This window comes from Leucopleurus acutus, assembly GCF_964270905.1.
Source record: "Leucopleurus acutus genome assembly, chromosome: 8".
Taxonomy (NCBI): Eukaryota; Metazoa; Chordata; class Mammalia; order Artiodactyla; family Delphinidae; genus Leucopleurus; species Leucopleurus acutus.
Genome location: NC_139151.1, coordinates 104308732 through 104329264, shown reverse-complemented (window position 1 = coordinate 104329264; position 20533 = coordinate 104308732). Strand labels below are relative to the sequence as shown.

Here is a 20533-nt window from a genome sequence, read left to right as displayed (position 1 = left end):
ATCTCACACGTGCCCTCCCACCCCAGAAAGGCTGTTAGCTCAGAAGTTCCAAACAGACACAGCTGGAGCAGGCAGCAGGCCTGGGAGGAACAGGAAGCAGGCAGCGACTGTGCAAGCCAAGAGCCCCTTCCCCGCCTAAAGGGGGCACCTTCCACCCAACTCCACTGACTGTTGCCAGCTGGAGCAGGCGGGAGCTACGGCATCTTCTGGTTTTCCAAGAGAAGCTGTCGGCTGAGATTTTTACCTTAAGTCCACTTTAAATAGTTGGAGTATAATATACATTCAGTAACGTATACGAATGTAAAGCTCAGTGGATTTTTCCATGTGTGTGCACCGGGTAACCATCACCCAGATAAAGATATTACATCCACTTATTGTATTTTAGAGTAGTTCTAGGTTTACAGAATTATTTTGAATATTGGACAGGGAGCTCCTAAATACCCCACACCGAGCTTCTCCTATGTGTTAGTCAAGGTTCTCCAGAGAAACAGAACCAATACGAGGGGTGTGTGTGCGTGCGTGCGTGCGTGTGTGTGCGTGTGTGTGTATGTGAAGATATTTATTGTAAGGAATTGGCTTGGGTAATTTTGGGCACAGAGCAGTCCCCAGATCTTCATTCAGCAAGCTGGTGACACAGGAGACCTAGTGATACAGTTCCAGCCCAAGCCCGAAGGCCCAAGAACCAGAAAATTCAATGTTGTAAGTTCCAGTCTGAGAGCAGAAGACTGATGACCCTGCTCAAAGGTCAGGCAGGCAAAATTCCCTCTTGCTCAGCCTTTTTTTTTTCCATTCAGATCTTCAACCCACATTGGGAAGAGCCATCTGCTTTACTTAGTCCACAGATTCAATGGATGTTAATCTCATCCAGATACACCCTCACAGACACACCCAGAATCATGTTTGACCGAAGGTCTGGGCACCCCATGACTCAGTCAGGTTGACACACAAAATTAACCACGACACTCTATTAACATCTTACGTCAGAATGGTACCTTTGTCACTGCTGATGAACTAATACTGGCACATTAACTGAAGTCCACATTTTATGCAGATTTTATCACTTTTTCCCTTGTTCTGTTCCAGAGTGCCATCCAGGACACCATGTTACATTAGGCATCACGTCTCCTTAGGCTTCTCTTGGTCATGATGGTTTTACAGAATTTCCTTGTTTTTTTAAATTATCTTGACAGTTTTTTAAAAATTTTTATTTATTTGTTTATTTATTTATGGCTGCGTTAGGTCTTCGTTACTGCGCACGGGCTTTTTCTAGTTGCGGCGAGCGGGGGCTACTCTTCGATGCGGTGCATGGGCTTCTCATTGCCGTGGCTTCTCTTGTTGCAGAGCATGGGCTCTAGGTGCGCGGGCTTCAGTAGTTGTGGCACGCGGGCTCGGTAGTTGTGGCTCGCAGGCTCTAGAGAGTAGGCTCAGTAGTTGTGGCGCACTGGCTTAGTTGCTCTGAGGCATGTGGGATCTTCCCGGACCAGGGCTCAAACTTGTGTCCCCTGCACTGGCAGGCGGATTCTTAACCACTGCGCCACCGGGGATGTCCCTCTTGACAGTTTTTAGGAGGACCAGTCAGGTATTTTATAGAATGTCCCTAAATTGGGATTTTTCTGATGTTTTTCTCACGATTAGAATGGGGTTCTCATCCCAACATATGAAGGGTGCATACTATCAACATGATATCACTGATGCTGTTGACCTTGATCACCTGGCTTAAGGTAGTGTTTGTCAGGTTTCTGTACTGTAAAATTACTCTTTTTCTTTCTCCTGTTACATACTATACTCTGGAAGGAAGTCACTATACACAGCCCGCGCTTAAGGGGGGTGGAGCATTATAATTCACCTCATTAAGGGCTGAGTTTCTACATAAATTACTTGAAATTCTTCTGTCCGGGAAGTTTGTCTCTTCTCCATTTATTTATTTGCGCTATCATTTTTACATCAATATGGACTCATAGATATTTATTTTATACAAGTTATAATCTAGTACTATTATTTTATTTTCTTGCTCAAATTGCTCTACCTTTGGCCATTGGGAGCTCTTTCAGTTGGCTCCTGTGTCCCTCTGACATACCGCCATTATTGTGGGTGTTTGGGTTTGGGGGTTTTTATTTCATTTTAGCATTTTCTTACTTTCTGGCACAACTAGATGCTTCAGAATCATCTTGTCTATTCCTGCCCCAGTCCTAGAATCTGCCATTTCTCCAAGGAACCCTGCTTCATTTTATTGGAGAATGGTATTCGAAACCAAGATCTGGGTGCAAGCTTGCTTCTAGGCCGTCTCAGCTGATAGAGTGATGAGATATATATGTATACTAACCTGTGAACATAGAAATTTTAAAATATTTCTGTATGTAACCAACTGTATTTATATCAAGCTAAACATGAGTTCCTATTGATACCTCCAACTCTAATCCGTTACCACATGGATCATTCTAGCCGCCTCCTCCTCGCTTACCTGTAACTTCTCATTCCAACAGTGAGAAATCATCCACTCTACACTGACATAATTTTTGATTCCAACGTACATGTGTAGTGGTTTCCGAATTGTTAACCCATACCCCCATGGGAAACCACGTCATCAACTAGGGTCCAGTGCTTATGTGCAGTGCTTTTAGTCTTTTTCTTACAGACACCCCTCATTTTCAGACTAGCACCTTATTCCCCCACTCCCTTCACTGAAGCTGTTTCATACATTTGTGATACAGTTTGATTCTTTTGTCATATTCTGCATTCCATCCTGGGATCCCCTGACCTCCTAAATGATTTTTAAATCATTAAAAAAATGTTCGTGATTGAAGCTCACTCTTTGACAAATGCTTAAGAATGAAACAGTAAGCACTTTATGAATATTCACTTAATCCACACAACAACCCTAAGAGATAGTTATTATTAGCGTCCCCATTTTACAGACGGGGAAGCTGAGGCCTATTGAGGTAACTTGCCCAAGGGCAAATCGCTAGCTGAGGTGGTGTGACATTCGAACAGTCAGTCTGACTCCAGATGGTGCTGTAGTCCATGATCCAGGACGGCGCATGGTACAGGGCCCGGCATGCAGTTTAGTATTCAAGGTTAGCTGTTCCTGCCATTGTCATTATGAGGCACCGGCGTGGGGCCTTAGGGGGGTGGGGGGTGGGGTGCAGGTTGAGGAGCCTTTGAGGTCGCCCTTGGACCTTACACCAGCCTAGACCCGAGGTCCAGGCAATTGGGAGGAAGAGGCGCATCAACAGCGTTGGTGACTGACCCGTTGCCATGGGAACAGATGGAGGCTTCAGGAGGGCGCATGCGCCGATCGAGGACAGGTTGCTGAACCGGTGAAAGGTGACGTAAAAGCGCACGGGGTGGGGCGCAGGGTTGGGAACGTCAAAGCCCTGCGTCCTCCGGCACTCAGAGCTGAGGAAAGGCGCGCGCGCGCGCGCGCGGCGGCGGCGACGGCGCCGGCGACAGCAGCCCAGCTGGACCGGGACCGGGCAGCGGGAAGCTGACGTACGAAGCAACGTGAGTGAGGCGCGAGGGCGGCACCCAAGCCCGGGAAGCCCGGCTCGGCGCGAACCGCGGCGGACCAGACCCAGGTCCAGGCTTCCGAGGCCCCGCCTCTCGGGTTTTGGGACTAATCGGATTGAGAGCGCGCCGGCCCGGGCCGCGAACTCGCCAATTGCGGAGGGCGTCGGCCACCGCCCAATCCGAAGCAGACAGGTGCGAGGTCCGGAAGGCGGAGACCAATCAGCAGCGGTTGCGGCCTGTTGGGGCCGGTCTCGGCCAATGAGAAGGCCCGAGTGACATCTTCGCGCGCCAATCGGGAGTGAAGGAGCGTTCGTGCCCGCCCGCCCTTCCGGCCTGAGCTCTATTTACCAGGGGCGTGCTGCCGGCTTGCCAATCAGAGCGCGGCTGAGCGGCCAGGCAGCCAACCCGGGAGGAGCGGCCGGCCGGCGTCTGCCGCACCCAGGAGTTGGGGATGTCCTACAAACCCATCGCCCCCGCCCCCAGCAGCACCCCCGGCTCCAGCACCCCTGGGCCCGGCACCCCGGTCCCTACAGGTGAGGATCCAGCTCCACCCCTGCTTGCCTGCCCGGGCGGTCGAGGTCTCGAAGAGAAGACGGCCTGAGTTCTGCAATACTGGGCCTGCCGCCTACCCTCGCTGAGCCTCAGTTCGCTGGCCTGTGAAGTGGGCGTGGTCACGTAAGGGCTTGTTGGTGAAGCGCAGGGGGAGGGGTTTGTCCTGAAGTTTAGCAGCCTGGAATGAAGCCCTTTGGAGGGAATCGGGCGAATCTGGTCCGGGGCTTGGAACGTCGGGGCGAGGCGTCCCTGCCCCACGCTGACCTCTTACTGGCGCATGTTGCAGCCGGAAGTGTCCCATCGCCGTCGGGCTCGGTGCCAGGAGCCGCTGCCCCTTTCAGACCACTGTTTAACGACTTTGGACCGCCCTCCATGGGCTATGTGCAGGTGAGTGGAGCCGAGGGATTGCCTATGGACGGGGACTGGGGGCCCCTTCTTGGCCTGAGCTCACTGCCCTGTTCTCTTTTGACATAGGCAATGAAACCACCTGGCGCCCAGGGCTCCCAGAGCACTTACACCGACCTGCTGTCGGTCATAGAGGAGATGGGCAAAGAGATCCGGCCCACCTATGCTGGCAGCAAGAGCGCCATGGAGCGCCTGAAGAGAGGTAAGTGAGGCCAGGCCCACCGCCCCTGCCCGGGAGACAAACACTGGACAGTGCTTCACTAGGTAGGGAAGGAAAGACATCTGGAGGCCACCTGAGCCAAGCCTGGACTAGGGCCAGGATCACTATCCAGAGTGGCGGGGTTTTTTGGGGTTTTTTGTGTGTTTTTTTGACCACGCCATAAAGCATGCGGGATCTTAGTTCCCCGACCAGAGATCGAACCCATGCCCCCTGCATTGGGAGCGTGGAGTCTTAACCACAGGACCACCAGGGAAGTCCCCCAGAGAGGCGTTTTAAATTGAATTGACATTGAGTTAATTTCCAGGGAAGGACCTGGGAGTTTGTATTTCAACAGGGCAAATTTGAGGATTAACCTCTAAACCTCTAATCTCATCCAGCCCCTCATTAGATTATAGTCCCTTTTACTGAAAGGGAAGGGGATGGAGAGGGAGGGTGTTTTTCACTGGCGGGTGAACTTGGGACTGTGGAGGGTCGCTGAGATCCTGTATGTTACTTCCGCATCCACACCCCAGGCATCATCCATGCCCGGGCGCTAGTCAGAGAGTGCCTGGCAGAGACAGAGCGGAACGCCCGCACGTAACAGGACTCGACTCCGCCTCAGCATCTGGACCTTTCCTGGCCACTGCAGAGCACCTGCTTCTCCCTGGCCTTCACCCCGAGTTGCACTTCCCATCCTGGGCTTCCTGTTCTGTGTCCTTTGGTGGGTGCCCTCCAGGAACCAGTGGGTGGCTCTCGCTCCAGTCGGCAGCACTAACTGGAAACCCCCAAAAGAGTTAGCAGCGAGGTCACTGTGAATCCCACCCATGACCTGCCAACAGTGTCGATCCAACTGGAGCTTCCTCCTTTCTGTGGCCCCCACCACTCAGCACTTACCCAGGACTTCTCACCACTTTTCCCAGACCCCTTCTCCCCAGCAGGGCCTCAGAAGGCCTGTCGCCTCCCTGCCCTGTCTCCTGGGCCGTGGCGACTCTTTTCTCAGTGTGTCTTTTGCTAAATATGCCCTTTTTGTATGAATAAAAGATAATTTGGAGTTGTTCTCTCAGCTCGTAGTTTTTGAGTCTGGTGCTTTTGCTAAGCCTGGATGGGCGGAAGGTGGGGTGCAGTGGGTGGGAGAGAGGCCCACGGAGCCTGGCTTTGCCTTGCCTCCACTGTCCATTGACCTTGAGTGGAACCCTGCCCTTCTCTGGCCCTCAGCCTTCCAGCTGTAAGTAGTGGAAAGGGTTGAGCACCAGTAGCCGCGCGCCCTGCCCTCCTTCACGTGATGCCACCAGGGGGCAGCGCAGGGCCTTGGCTGCCTCCACGGCTGGAGGGCACTGTCTCCAGCCTGAGCCTAGAGGGTTCTTTCCCTGGACTAGCAGTGCCTAGCTGGTGGAAATGCCAGTTCACTTAAGCCACACCCTCACATGCCTTAATGCCCTAACATCCTAAGCTCGGAATCAGCCCTGGAGGCTCTGAATACACCCCATCTCTGAGTCCTCAGAGAGGAAAGAAAGGGAGCATTGCTGCTTCCCTCCCCACAGGACCTGAGAAACAGTCAAGGAGAGAGAACTGGTTTCCAACATGGGTGAGACCTAGCTCGGTGCTGCCATACACTGTCCCAGTGCCTTGTAGCTGACTGGGTGTGGTCCCACGAGCCCAACCCTAGGCTGTCTCAGCCTTTGCACAGGATCTGGTGGCCATTGACCAGACTGTGGACCCAGAAGATATAGGTGGAGAAAGCCACGGGTCCCCATTCAGGGACTAGCGCAAAGATTTGGAGTGACTGCAGGCCTCTGCCTGTGTGTGTGGCAGAATGACCCGAGAGGTCTGGGGCACTGGAACCGCACCAGCTAGGTAGAGGCAAGTCAGAGACCAGCTTCTGGCTGCACTTTGGACGGGGAGGCATTTCCCCCGCCCTGGGCCTCAGGATCCAAGGGCCTGGGAAGTTGGGAATGGGACTCTGTCATATTTCCATAGCACACAGGAGGGCTGGGCCAGGGTGGAGGTGGGAACCCAGAGTGCTTTGGGGATCCCAAAGAATACAGCGGGACTGAGAAGCGCCAGCCTTTGGAGAAGGGCCTCTTCTTCCCCGCCGCCTAGGGGAAGGAAGAATGGGGCCGCCCTCCTCCGCCGCGGGCGGGGCTGCCCGGACCCGGCCCGGGTGGGGGGGAGGGCCGCCGGGCCCAGGAAGGAGGCGGGGCGGCCGCAGTGACGCGGCGGGCGACGGGGAGGGACAGCAGGGGCACCGGCGGGCAGACCTGGAGGAAGGTCGGGGCCATGGGCCCGCGCTTCGCCTCCAGGGGGTCCGGCCACCGCTGGAATCCGAGGCCGGGGCTCGGGGCGCTGGGGGCTCTGACCCGCCGCCCGTCCGCCCCAGCCCGTAACGGGTGAGGGGCGCCCGCCCTAAACTAGAGGTGAGCCGGGACGTTGGCGGGCGGGCCAAGAGCACGGCGGGGGACGGGGACGCCGGGGAGTGGAAGGAAGTGGAGACAACGGGGGCCTCTCGTCTGCTCAGTGCGTGCGAGGTGTAGGTAGGGGCTGCAACGAAACCGAGGCGCAGGTGGACGGAGGGGGTCTCTCAGGGCGGGGGCCCGTGGGATACTTCTGCCTCAGCCCAAAGAGGGGTCAGCCCTCGGGAAGGATGATGGGGCGGCTGCGTAGACAAGTGCCGGGGGTCCAGAAAGGATGCTGGGAAGGGGAGAGTTGGGGACTGGGCTGCCGGCCAGGGTGGGGAAGGCAGGTCTAAAGGGCGGAGGTGTTAGTTATCTGGTCTTTGAAGGTAGGTTCGGGGGCGGGGGGTGGGGAACACTGACAGAGATGCTGAGGAGGGGTGTACGGGGCTGCTCCGCGTAGAGACACCCCAGGGGACAAGGTTCTAAGTGGACGTCCAAGAGTGGGGGACACGGGACCGACTCGGGGAAAGGGATGCAATGGGCGGGCCCCGAGGGGCCGGTTGTGGAAGGCGGGCCCGGAAGGAGGGGCCCGGGGGTTCCTGGGGGCGGGTCCCCGAGGGATGCCGTTCCGAGGGGCTTGGACGCGGACGCGGCCGAAGAGGCAAGGCTGGCCAGCCAGCCCGCCGGCCTGAGCCCGCGGCTCCGGGGGGCCAGCGTCAGCGCGCGGTTGCCGTGGCGATGGGCGGGCGGGGGGCGGGGGCTGCGCGGAAAAGAGGTCAGCGCTCAGCCTCGCCGAGGCTCCCGGCCCCCCGCGGCGCTGGCTGCAGAGCTGGGCTCGCCTCTGCCTGCCCTGCGGCGAGCCCGGGCATGGGGTCGCCGGGCCCGAGCCCCTCGGCCCTCGCGCAGGGCTCGGGGCCGCGCGCCGCCGCCGCCCCGCACTGACGGCCGCGCGGTGTCCTGCGCCAGCGGGAGCGGAGGCCGCGCACCGCCGGCCGAGCGCCTTCAGGATGCTCATCAAGGAGTACCACATTCTGCTGCCCATGAGCCTGGACGAGTACCAGGTGGCCCAGCTCTACATGATCCAGGTGAGGGCGGTGGGAAGTAGGCGACCAAGGCGCGGGGTGGGGGGAGGTATGCTTCATGTTGGGTGTCCGCAGGAGCGCGCAGGCCGCACCTGGGACCAGGGGCCGGGCCCAGCTCAATCCCCCTCCAGTCCCGCTCTGGGGCTTGGAAGGGCTCAGGCCAGAGGAGGAGAGAGAGCTTCCCCGGTCGGATGTGGGGGAGGGGTGGTGGTGGTTAAAGTCTGTGGGAAGAGCGGCAGAAGGGCCTAGTGGTGCCTCCCCACCCCAAGTGCCCAGCCCCTCCTGGGCGCTCAGCCCCCATCTGACCTCCTTTAATCCTCCTTAGAATGTGTAATCCTTTGGGAGTAAGCAAAGGAGCGCATGAGGATGCAAAGGAGCGGGAGGCAGAAAGTGAGGAGCAGGTCCCAGGTGGTAGGGAAAGACTGGGAGGGGTTCCCAGAGGGCCTTGGCAGGACCTCGGCAGCCCCAGGCGGTCAGGGAGATGGGCTGAGGAGCAGGCCCCAAACCTGTCATAGAGAGGAGCAGGCAGGGACCCCAGATGCTGAGGTCTGGGCTAAGAGGAAGGGGGTAGAGGTCTGGCCCTGGACGTCGGGAAGAATGAACCAGAGCAGGCTCTCAGGGAGGGGAGAGGGTTGGTGCCCGTTCCAGACGTGCTCCCCAGAAATGTGGGACCAGAGCCTGAGCAGGCAAGGGGTCCGGGATCTGGCCTCAGAGGGTTAAGTGGGCCAGGTTCAAACTCCAGAGCTATGTAAGGACGGGATCTGAGTGCTCTCCAACTGTGAGGGGTGTGGCAGGAGCTGGTGTTGGGGTCCTAGAAAGGTGGGGGCCCCTTTTACTCTCCTGGATTCTTGCCAGCAGCACACGCAGCATGCGCCCACCTCAGGAGCTTACACTGGCTTCCCCTCTGCCTCGAATAGTGCCCCCACCTCACACCTGCTCAGCACCCTCCCTTCCCCCAGGTCATCTTCAGATCAAGGTCATGTTATCTTCTCAATGAGGCCTTCCCTGACCATCCCATCAAAATTGCAACCCCCAGCCCTATCCCCCTTACCCTATTCTGTGCTTTCTTTTTACCACAGCACTTAGCACCTTCTAATTTGCTTTTTTTTGTTTTCTGTCTGTTATCTATCTCCCTCCACTGGAACATACGTTGCACAGGGGCAGGCAGGGGTCTGTGTTCTGTACATCAACAGATCCCAATTAACATAATCCCAAACAATGTCTGGAATAGAGCAGACAACAAATACTTGAATGACTGAATGAGTCCTGGCTTGCAGAACCCCATAGGGGACTGGACAGCGGCTGTAATCCTGACCCCAGGAGCTACAGGGGACCAGGGTCAGGTTTCAGAGAGTTAGAACGGCTGGGACTAGGGCCTCAGAGCTACACAGGGGACCAGGTCTAGCTTGGGATCCCATCCCAGGAGCTGATCTGGGTCTGAGCTGCCCGTTCTACTCTTGCCCTGGGCTGCAGAAAAAGAGCCGAGAAGAGTCAAGTGGTGAGGGCAGTGGCGTGGAGATCCTGGCCAACCGGCCCTACACGGATGGGCCCGGTGGCAGTGGGCAGTACACACACAAGGTGTACCACGTGGGCTCCCACATCCCAGGCTGGTTCCGGGCACTGCTGCCCAAGGCCGCCCTGCAGGTGGAGGAGGAATCCTGGAATGCCTATCCCTACACCCGCACCCGGTGAGTGGGTGGGGCAGGTCTGGGGCCAGGAGGGGAACAGCCCTGGTGGGCACAGCCGTGACCCTCACCCCCACCCTCTGCCCAGGTACACCTGCCCCTTTGTGGAGAAATTCTCCATTGAAATAGAGACCTATTACCTGCCTGATGGGGGGCAGCAGCCGAATGTCTTCAACCTGAGTGGGGCTGAGCGGAGACAGCGCATCCTGGGTGAGGCCTGGAGCCAGCGGGGGGACCGTGGAGCCCCTCTCAGGACACCTGCCACCTCAACAGGCGGCCTCTGACAAGTCCCAGGCTCTCTCCCGGTCTAGGCTTCCTGTGCATGAAAGTTGCCCCCCCAATCCCGAGGTGGGGGAGGAGTGGCAGGGGCCGGAGGGGGCTGCTGTTGCTCAGCGCTGCCGGAACCCCCCCAGATACCATCGACATTGTGCGGGATGCAGTGGCCCCAGGCGAGTACAAAGCAGAAGAAGACCCCCGGCTGTACCGCTCGGCCAAGACAGGCCGAGGACCACTGGCTGATGACTGGGCACGCACAGCAGCCCAGACGGGGCCCCTCATGTGCGCCTATAAGCTGTGCAAGGTTGAGTTCCGCTACTGGGGCATGCAGGCCAAGATTGAGCAGTTCATCCACGATGTCGGTGAGCGCCCAGCCTTGCGAGGTTCTATTTACTCGGCATGCACCAGGCTGCGCGTTTGAGCCAGGGATGCTCTCAGTCTACTGGGGCCACAGAAACATAAAGCCGTCATTTCCGTTTGATGTGGTGGGCACTGAGGCAGAGGGGAGCCGCACAGCCTAGCTAGGGGTTGGGGGAGCCTAGCCTTGAGGTACAGGTGAGAGTCAGGCGGGCAAGAAGCTGACAACGTGATCTCTGAGGTCCATGCCGGTTCTGACATTCAGAGATGCTGCTTCTCATCCATTAAAATTGTAAGACTCTCCAGTGTTCTGTGGGTCAAGCGAGACTTAGAGGCTCTCAGGCGGGTCACCAGCTCTAACCTGCAACACGCTAAGGAGTGCAGGCCAAAGCTGTGACTCTGTCGCTCTCTCCGAGTCCCATCCTTTGGCCCTGTTATCCAGGAGGCCCTGTTTCATGCCCCCCCTAAAACTAACCCCACAGTTCCTGTGGCTCAGCCCTGCCCCACCTCCCAGGTCTGAGGGTAGACTACCTGCAGGTAGAAGGATGGGGGTGTCCAGGGACCTGGGTTCCATTCCACCACGGACCCTCATGGAAACTCTCCTCCAGGGAGCTACTTCCCATCTCTGCGCCTTAATTTTCCCTTCTGTAAATGAGGAAGAGTTTGGGCCAGATAGTAAAAAGCTAATATTGATCACCACATGCCCAATTCTCTGCTAATCACTTCCCATGCAAGATCTCCTTTAACACCCCCAACACCCCTCAAGGTAAGGACAATTCTTATTCCCATTTTACAGATGAGGAAATTTAACTCGGAGAGTAATACAGGCACCGTATCTTAAATTTGGAAAAATGCCGAAGAGCACAAATTAGGAAAATGAAACTCACCCACATATAACCACTATTAAGGTTCTGGTGGGCTTCCTTCCAGAAGTTTACAACAATAATTCAATCATCATGACTGTATTTCCTAGATATTGAAGTCTCTAAGTTTAGTCCTCTGCTTAGGATGAAAATATCCCAGAATGGGTATCATGTTTTGCTTCATTAAGCGCCAACACTTCCACTAACTCTTAACACCTTCATTAACCATCAACAATTTCATTAACTGTCAACGCCTTAATTGTTAACTCTTGTGAAGAAATCAGCAGGAAGCCAGCTGAAAGAAGCAAGAACAAACATTGCTCCCAGCTTCCCAGGGTGTCGGGGTGGGCTCAGCGCTCAGAGTTGGGGTGTCCAGAGGGATAAAAGAGGCAGTGGGCAGGGAGGGAGGCGAGGCAGGAAGACAGATGCCCCAGTTTCCACTCCCGTCTCCCGACAGCGCTCACCCCGCCATACTTTGTGGGCCTGGGTGGGTGGTGTGCCCAGGGGAGCCATTACCTGAACTCACGGGCTGGGCATGTGGCTGCAGTGGCAGGGAAACGCGGGGCTGGGGCGTGTGGGTGGGGAGGACATGGCTTTGATGCCTGGGCCCCTACAGGTCTGCGTCGGGTGATGCTGCGGGCCCACCGCCAGGCCTGGTGCTGGCAGGACGAGTGGACAGAGCTGAGCATGGCTGACATCCGGGCACTGGAGGAAGAGACCGCCCGCATGCTGGCACAGCGCATGGCCAAGTGCAACACAGGCAGTGAGGGGCCCGAGGCCCAGCCCCCCGGGAAGCCAAGCACTGAGGCCCGGGCTGGGACCAGCCGTGCTGGCACCCCCGATGGGCCCGAGGTGCCCCCAGGCCCCGATGCCTCGCCCGATGCCAGCTTTGGCAAGAAGTGGTCCTCGTCCTCCCGTTCCTCCTACTCGTCCCAGCATGGAGGTGAGGCTGAGGCACAGGGGCGGGAGGGAGCGGCCCTCAGGCTGGACTCCCAGGCTGAGGCCAATGTGGCCCTGCAGGGGGCGTGTCTCCCCAGACTCTGTCCGAGTGGCGCATGCAGAACATCGCCCGAGACTCTGAGAACAGCTCTGAGGAGGAGTTCTTTGATGCCCACGGTCAGCACCCCAGACCTGTTAGGGGAGGTGGGGGGGGGTCCCTGAGCAGCTCCCGCCAGCCCATGACACAGCCCCTCGTCCCTTCAGAAGGTTTCTCGGACAGTGACGAGGTTTTCCCCAAGGAGATGACCAAGTGGAACTCCAATGACTTCATCGACGCCTTTGCCTGCCCCATGGAGGCAGAAGGGGCGCCAGGTAAAGATCCCGCATCCAGTTGCCAGCCACCAGCACTCCGTATGCGGTGGGGACTTGGAGAACAACTCATTCCTAAGTTTAATGGGGTCCTGAGATGAATGTCAGTCCAGAAAGGGTGCTCATTAAATACACAGACGAGTAATGAGCAGATAACGGGTGGGTGGATGGATGTGGGGCGTGTATTCAGGGTTCAGACACAGCACAGAGAAGGGAGGAATTCATTTGGAGTCCAGGAAGGCTTCACGTGGGAGGTGATGTCTAAGCTGGATTTTGAAGGATTGGACGAGCTCTGTCCAAAAGAACTTTCTGAGATGATGGAAATGTTCTAGCCACTAGCCACATGTGGCTAGCAAGTATTTGAAATGTGGCGAGTGGGACTGAGGAACTGAAATTGGTATTGTTATTTTAATTCATTTCCGTTTAAGTAGGCACATGTGACTAGTGGCTACCATATTGGACAGGGCAGGATTAGAGGGAATTTTCCAGGCAAACAGGGCTTGTGCGGAGAAGCATGCCTGTCAGCAGCAGGACTGGCCATGTGCAAAGACGCAGAAACGTGAAATGACCTGGGAGAGTCGGGTGAGAGGAGAAGGTCAGAGGAAGATGGGGGGCGAGGGCGGGTGCTCAGGCAGACAGCAGAGCAGGGGTACCTGAAGTACCAGATGAAGGGATCCCCACAGACCCCTCAGTCCCCTTCACTGGCTTTCCCCATCCTGCAGACCCTGGAACCGAGTCCACCAAAGATATTGGGGATGGGGTCCGAGCACCCAGGGACCCAGAAGTGAGTATGGTCGGCCACCCCGCGTCTCATTCTGCCCACCCACCGGCCAGGCCACTGCTCTGACATCCCTGGCACCCCCCCTGTGCCCCGCAGGGCCCGGATGGAGCGGGGGAACTGGGGGCGGAGACATGCGCAGTCCACGCCCTCTTCCTCATCCTGCACAGCGGCAACATCCTAGACTCAGGCCCTGGAGACACCAGCTCCAAGCAGGCGGATGTGCAGACGCTAAGCCTGGCCTTCGAGGCCATCACCCGCGTCCATTTCCCCGAGGCCCTGGGCCACGTGGCGCTGCGCCTGGTGCCCTGCCCACCCATCTGTGCCGCTGCCTATGCCCTTGTCTCCAAGTACTGGTCAGGGATGGGAGGGTGGGGGGCACACAGGGTCCCCAAGGTGTGGACAGCCACTTGGGGGCTCCTGAGACCAGAGAGGCCCCATGGGGGGAGGGGGAGGAGGCCAGGAAGCCAAACACCTGGGCTAGTCACCTACCCAGCTGGATTTCAGTTTCTAGTCAATGGCTCCATCACAAAGGCCTCTGGGATACCGACAGTCCCCACAAAGGCCCTCCAGTGCTAGGACTTGCCAACAGGTCAAGGGGACTTAGAGGGGGCAGTGGAGGGCCTGGAGGCCCCCCACCCATCCATTATACCCCCTCCTCCTACAGCCTGAGTCCCTACAGCCATGACGGTGACAGCCTGTCCCGCTCCCAGGACCACATTCCACTGGCTGCCCTGCCGTTGCTGGCCACCTCATCCTCCCGATACCAGGGCGCTGTGGCCACGGTCATTGCCCGCACTAACCAGGCCTACGCCGCCTTCCTGCGCTCGTCTGAGGGTGTCGGCTTCTGCGGGCAGGTCAGGAGTTAGGGATGTTCCCGGGGAACTTGCCGCGGGAGCCCCCCATCCTCCTGCCTCTGCTGCAGCCCCTCCTGATGGCGCTGCCCTTCCACCCAGGTGGTGCTGATTGGGGATGGCGTCGGTGGAATCCTGGGCTTTGACGCACTCTGCCACAGCGCCAGCGCGGGCACTGGGAGCCGCAGCAGCAGCCGCCGCGGAAGCACGGTCAGTGTGGCTGGACCCGCCTCCCCAGGAGGCCGGTGTCTCCCCGGCTCGAGTTCTCTGCCCCTGGAATATGCCCTCTCTCCGGCCTGTCCCCTGCTGCCTCATTCCACCTCCTCTGGGGCTCTACTCTTTGTTTAAGTCCCTGCCCAACCCCCAAGCCTCTTTCCTCACTTCCAAATAAGTAGAAATCGACTGTCTCCAGTCCTAAGGCTGTTTCTGTCCCCTATTCCGTCTAGAACAATGAGCTGCTCTCCCCGGAGGTTGGCCCAGTGCGGGATCCCCTGGCAGATGGGGTGGAGGGACTGGGCCGGGCCAGCCCAGAGCCCTCAGTGCTGCCTGCCCAGCACACCCACAGCGACATGGCCAGTCCTGAGCCCGAGGGCTCTCAAAACAGGTGACATTCCTGCCCCATCAACCCCAAACTGGGCTTGTGCTGGGCTGCGGAAGCAGCAGCACTGAGCACCCTCCCCCCCCTCCCCCAGCCTGCAGACGGTCCCCTCGGCCACCTCCTCTGGGGAACCCCGAAGGGCAAGCACAGCCTCCTGTCCACCCGCTGCCGCCTCTGAGGTTCCTGATGGTCTCACCAGTGCCACCCGCCTTGACTTCAAGGTCTCCGGCTTCTTCCTCTTTGGCTCCCCTCTGGGCCTGGTGCTGGCTCTGCGGAAAACCGTGATGCCCACGTTGGAGGGTGAGCCCTCAGGGTGGGGGTGGGCTTCACCTGCCCCTCCCCCATCTCCTCTTTGTTTCGTCTGAAAAGGGGGTGTTTATACCATTCCCCACTGTACAAATAAATGGCTTGGCTGGAGAGGGAAAACCTGAGGCCCAGAAAGAAGGGACTTGCCAAGGCCAAGTGTCCCAAAGTGCACCAGGAGGAACGCATACCCACAGATGCTTTCATGAGAGGGGGTCCAACAGGCATGGGGAACGCTTCATCTTGAACATCAGCAAATCGAAGGCTCTGATCTCTTTTTAGCCGAGAGACCTGTCTCACTTTTAAGCACTCCCAGGGACCTCCCAGGGAGTAGAGTCTGGGAAGTGCTGGTTCAGGGTCACACAGCATGTCAGGGTGCCGCTTCCCACAACCCCTGCCTCCCAGTATGCCCAGATGAATCCCCTCCCCCCTTTATCTTCTGGGTACCAGTGGCCCAGATGCGGCCAGCCTGTGAGCAGATCTACAACCTCTTCCATGCGGCCGACCCCTGCGCCTCCCGCCTTGAGCCCCTGCTGGCCCCCAAGTTCCAGGCCATCGCCCCACTGGCTGTGCCGCGCTACCAGAAGTTCCCCCTGGGAGACGGCTCATCCCTGCTGCTGGGTATGCCGCCAACCAAGATAAAGGGGAGAAAGAGGACGGCACCAACAGTGAGGGATGGGTGTGGGCCCCCCTCTCCCAAGAAGACATGAGGTAGTTCCCACATCATTGGTACTCTCTCATGTCACCACTCCCAGGACCAGGGAGCCCTCCCCTGGCCCCTTGGGCAGTCTGGATCCCCAAGACCCTCTAACATTCTCTGCCCAGAAGTTGGGGGCAGTGGTGACAACTGGGCTGAAGGGAGGAGGTGGTGACACTGAGAGCAGCCGCCCACCGCCGGCGGGGAGAGGGGCTGCTGTGTCTGTGTGTAGGGATGCGTTGTGTCTCCGCATGCACTTGTGTTCGTGTATTGGTTTGGGGTGTGTACTCATGTGCATGCTAGTGAGTAGCCCTTTGGCCCCATGAGACAAGTGGGCCTGGGTCCAGGTGGTGGCGGCAGTCATGCTGGCAGGAATGCGGCTGGCTGTTGGGGTGAGCTAACAGGAGAGGCTGCCCCCACCCTTCACCTCCACCCAGATGTGGGGCACTTCAGCCTTAGCCAAGACCCAACCAGGGAGGGCTGGCAGGGGGGATGGGGGAGGGATGGGGGCCAGGCTGTCCTGGAACCTTGGGTGGGAAGACAGGAGGGTGGCCTGGCCCAGCCCGCCACTGAGGTCGCCCGTCCACCCACAGCTGACACTCTGCAGACCCACTCAGGCCTCTTTCTGGAGGAGCTGGAGATGTTGGTGCCCTCAACGCCCACCTCTACCAGCGGAGCCTTCTGGAAGGGCAGTGAGCTAGGCAGTGATCTGCCAGCCCAGCCAGCTGCCCTCAGCACCACCAGTGAGGTGGTTAAGAGTAAGTCAGCCAGCCACCCAGCCTGGGCAGGGAGTACTTATTCCACCTTCAACGCCCAGCTGAAACACCCTTGCCCCAAGCGTTTGCTCTGGAATGAGTGCGCCCTAGCACCCAACTCCAGACTCAGCAGGGTTGGCAGAAAAGAGGGAGGGAAGAGCATTAGGGGCCATACGGGTGGGCATGGGGTGGGAGGCCACCCCTGACTCACTGCCCACCGTGGCCGTACAGTCCTGGAGCGCTGGTGGGGGACCAAGCGGATTGACTACTCGCTGTACTGCCCTGAGGCGCTCACCGCCTTCCCCACCGTCTCGCTGCCCCACCTCTTCCACGCCAGCTACTGGGAGTCGGCGGATGTGGTGGCCTTCATCCTGCGCCAGGTGGGCCCAGGGATGCGGGGTGGGAGAGGGAACCGGACAATGATAGGGAGCCGTGGGCTGGGGGAGGGGCAGCCCCAGGCACCCTTGCCCCCTTCACGTGGCCTTGCTGGTCCGATTCTTCGCAGGTGATGGAGAAGGAGCAGCCGCAGCTGGCCGAGTGCGAGGAGCCGTCCATCTACAGCCCGGCCTTCCCCAGGGAGAAGTGGCAGCGCAAACGCACCCAGGTCAAGATCCGGGTACGTGCCCTGCCCCTCGAGCCCTCAAGAGCGAGGCCCTGCCTACTCTCCCCAGGATCCCCGCCCCTCAAGACCTTCCGGGGTCCAATCCCGCCCGCTGACCCTGGGTCCTGGGTCCTGGCCCCACCTTCTCATGCCTCGGCCCCGCCCCTGGGTACCAACTGGTCTCCTCCCTTAACCATCCCGCCACCTCCTCATCCTCTGCACCCCAACCTGTCATGCCTCCGGCCCCTCGGAACCGCCCTCCACACAGAGGCCCTCATGACCTCAGATCGGGGTCAGCAAAAGCGCCCACCCCTCGGGCCTCGCCCCTCTCTCGCAGCGACCCCGCCTCCTCCAGGCCGAGCACCCCAGTCTGAGGGCGGGTCCCCCTCACCAGCACCTCCCGCATCCCTGTCACCTCTTTGCTGCGGGCTCACGCCGTCTCCTCCCACCAGAACGTCACTTCCAACCACCGGGCGAGCGACACGGTGGTGTGCGAGGGCCGCCCCCAGGTGCTGAACGGGCGCTTCATGTACGGGCCCTTGGACGTGGTCACGCTCACCGGAGAGAAGGTCAGGACACAGAGGCCTCAGTCCCGGGTAGACCGGCCGCCCTCGGGCCGAACTCGCCCCAAGCGGGAGGTCCGGGTGCTGCCTCCTGTCCCACGGACAGCTCCCAGTCACACTAGGTTGAGCCCCCAACCCCGTCCTCCCCCAACAAGAGGCCCGCCTCGGCCCTCCTCCGCTCAGCGTCGGGGGGACCCTCTCGCCCCCTCTGCCTGCTAGGTGGACATCTACATCATGACGCAGCCGCTGTCAGGCAAGTGGATTCACTTTGGCACCGAGGTCACCAACAGCTCGGGCCGCCTCACCTTCCCGGTGCCCGTGGAGCGTGCGCTGGGTATCGGCGTTTACCCGGTGCGCATGGTGGTCAGGTGAGCGCGGGGTGGGCCGGGCCTCTGCGGGGTGGGGCTCCTCTGGGCCCCGCCCCTATGTCGCTCAAGCAGCCCTTGGGCCGTAGGGGCGACCACACGTACGCTGAGTGCTGCCTGACGGTCGTGGCCCGCAGCACGGAGGCCGTGGTGTTCAGCATCGACGGCTCCTTCACCGCCAGCGTCTCCATCATGGGCAGCGACCCCAAGGTGCGCGCCGGCGCCGTGGACGTGGTCAGGTAGGAGCGGCCGCCCGGCTCGCCGTGGTGACTGGTCTCCACCCCTGGCGCGTGGAGCTGACCGCCGCCCCACCCTGCAGGCACTGGCAGGACGCGGGCTACCTGATCGTGTACGTAACGGGCCGGCCCGACATGCAGAAGCACCGCGTGGTGGCCTGGCTGTCACAGCACAACTTCCCCCACGGCGTAGTCTCCTTCTGCGATGGCCTCACCCACGACCCGCTGCGCCAGAAGGCGGTGTTTCTGCAGAGCCTGGTGCAGGAGGTGCGGCGACTGGGGAGGGTCCCGTCCCCGCCGTCGCCCCGGGAGGAGGCCCATCTGGTCTCACCCCCATCGGCCCCCGAACCTAACAGACCACCAAGGCCCTCGTGGTCCCAGGGGCCCCTTGTCCTTGGGGCCAACTAGAGAGATACGGCCGGTCCCGACCCCACCCGGACCTGGTGAGGTAGACCATATGGCCTCGACCCGGAACATTCTGAACCGGATGCCCACCAGACCCCACCCCCTGCCTCACGACTCCGCCCCCCCGGGGCTGCTGATTGGCCTCTCTGGCCACAGGTGGAACTGAACATCGTGGCCGGCTACGGGTCCCCCAAAGATGTGGCCGTATATGCGGCGCTGGGCCTACCCCCGGGCCAGACCTACATCGTGGGCCGCGCCGTGCGGAAGCTCCAGGCGCAGTGCCAGGTGAGGACCAAGTGAAGGTGGGGACTGCGAGCCAGCTGGGGAGTGGGAGCCTGGGTCTGGGCCGGAAGGACCACCCATGTGTTAAGAAGCACCTAAGGCAGGCGGCTGTGAGAAGGATGGCTGGCATCAGGGAACCTGGGCTCCTCCTAGGATGGGGGTCACAAGCAGCTTGGAGGTGCTGGGCAGGCCAGGATTGATACTATGCTCAAGACCTTGAGTACTGGTTCCACTTTGGCACGATCCTGGGCATAGGCCTTGACCTTTCTGAGCCTCAATTTCTCGTCTGCAAAATGGAAATGATAAGATGGACCAGACCTCAACAGCTATCATGAAGAGCACGTGATTTACTGCATATCAGCATGCACGGGGCTGGGCGCAAAGCAAGTGCTTGCTAAACGTTAGTTGCTGTTGTTTTCCTCCAAAATCCCATTCTACAGATGAGGAAACTCAAGATGAGACCCAGAGAGAGGCAGAGCCAGGAATAAAGGTGCCCTGGCTCAGCCTGGGGTTGGTCAGGCTGTGCCAGGCCTATAATGCAGCCAGCACTGCCCAGGACCCTGGGGAGGACAGGTGAGGGCAGCGTGTGGGCCTGAGACCAGCCATCCCCTCATCCCTGCCCACCTCTGCCCGCAGTTCCTGTCAGATGGCTATGTGGCCCACTTGGGCCAACTGGAGGCCAGCTCCCACCCTCATGCCCCCGTGGGACCCTCGAGGGCCGCCCTGGCCAAGAGCAGCTATGGCGGGGCTGCCCCTGTGGACTTCCTCCGAAAACAGAGCCAGCTGCTTCGCTCGAGGGGCCCCAGCCAGGCAGAGCGGGAGGGCCCAGGGACGCCGCCCACCACCCTGGCGCGAGGCAAGGCCCGAAGCATCAGCCTCAAGCTAGACGGCGAAGAGTGAGGCCCAAACTGTGGCTGGACTTGGGTTATTTACTCACACACTTGAGAGGCCCACGTGGCCGCATGTGGAAGGCTGGGCCCCCAGCCCCACATCCTGCATCTCTGTTTGCCCCTCGGTGTTCGTTCCCTTTCATGTTGGGGGACCCAGCCCTGGGGGTGGGAGGAGGGAGCAGCAAGGGCCCAGAGGCTTTTCCAGTGTGTGTAAATCCATGCAAATAAACACCACCTGCATCCCACCTGATTGCCCACCTACTTGGCATCACAGGGCAGCCCAGCCCCCAGTTTCCAGTTCAAGAGAGATGCTGAAGGGCGAAGAGGAGTCAGGATGTGCCCAGGGTCACGCAGCAGGTCAGAGGACAGGGCCGGGATTGGGGCCTGGAGAGCCAGCCTACCCCCGCCCTCCGATCACCACCTGGGCTGGCCTTTCAGTTCCCAGGGGCCACACTTGGCTTCTCACTGGAACCTCTGCCTGCATTAGCTGAGGCCATGGGATCGGAGGGGAGCCCGCCTCACCCGGACACTAGGCCCCCTGGCTTGCACTTGCTTTGTCTCCCCCTTAAGACTGAAAGC

The 20533-nt window shown here is 59.4% G+C and overlaps 2 protein-coding genes across 4 annotated transcripts; both read left to right on the top strand.

Annotated features, from left to right (window-relative positions):
• The first annotated feature begins 3412 nt into the window (after positions 1 to 3412).
• Positions 3413 to 5726, top strand: CDK2AP2 (cyclin dependent kinase 2 associated protein 2). 2 transcript variants are annotated; one of them, XM_082844164.1, is made up of 4 exons: positions 3413 to 4040; positions 4346 to 4446; positions 4534 to 4666; positions 5197 to 5726. In XM_082844164.1, exons 1-4 carry the CDS (start codon positions 3959 to 3961, stop codon positions 5262 to 5264), a joined length of 384 nt encoding a protein of 127 aa, XP_082700290.1. In that variant the 5' UTR covers positions 3413 to 3958; the 3' UTR covers positions 5265 to 5726. The 2 variants fall into 2 exon arrangements, with proteins under 2 accessions (XP_082700290.1, XP_082700291.1); XM_082844165.1 differs by lacking the exon at positions 3413 to 4040 and adding an exon at positions 4049 to 4182.
• Positions 5727 to 6977: 1251 nt separating this feature from the next.
• On the top strand, positions 6978 to 20157 carry PITPNM1 (phosphatidylinositol transfer protein membrane associated 1). Of its 2 annotated transcripts, XM_082844875.1 has the most exons (24): positions 6978 to 7077; positions 8023 to 8141; positions 9612 to 9826; positions 9912 to 10033; positions 10237 to 10461; positions 11936 to 12262; positions 12340 to 12435; positions 12523 to 12630; positions 13350 to 13411; positions 13505 to 13755; positions 14073 to 14262; positions 14362 to 14469; positions 14706 to 14863; positions 14952 to 15157; positions 15611 to 15781; positions 16451 to 16615; positions 16844 to 16992; positions 17118 to 17228; positions 17666 to 17782; positions 17996 to 18144; positions 18231 to 18380; positions 18461 to 18644; positions 18939 to 19067; positions 19701 to 20157. In XM_082844875.1, the coding sequence occupies exons 2-24, from the start codon at positions 8064 to 8066 to the stop codon at positions 19962 to 19964; spliced, it is 3735 nt and encodes a 1244-aa protein (XP_082701001.1). In that variant the 5' UTR covers positions 6978 to 7077; positions 8023 to 8063; the 3' UTR covers positions 19965 to 20157. The 2 variants fall into 2 exon arrangements, with proteins under 2 accessions (XP_082701001.1, XP_082701002.1); XM_082844876.1 differs by lacking the exons at positions 18461 to 18644; positions 18939 to 19067; positions 19701 to 20157 and having other exon boundaries at positions 17608 to 17782; positions 18231 to 18349.
• Positions 20158 to 20533: the final 376 nt, after the last annotated feature.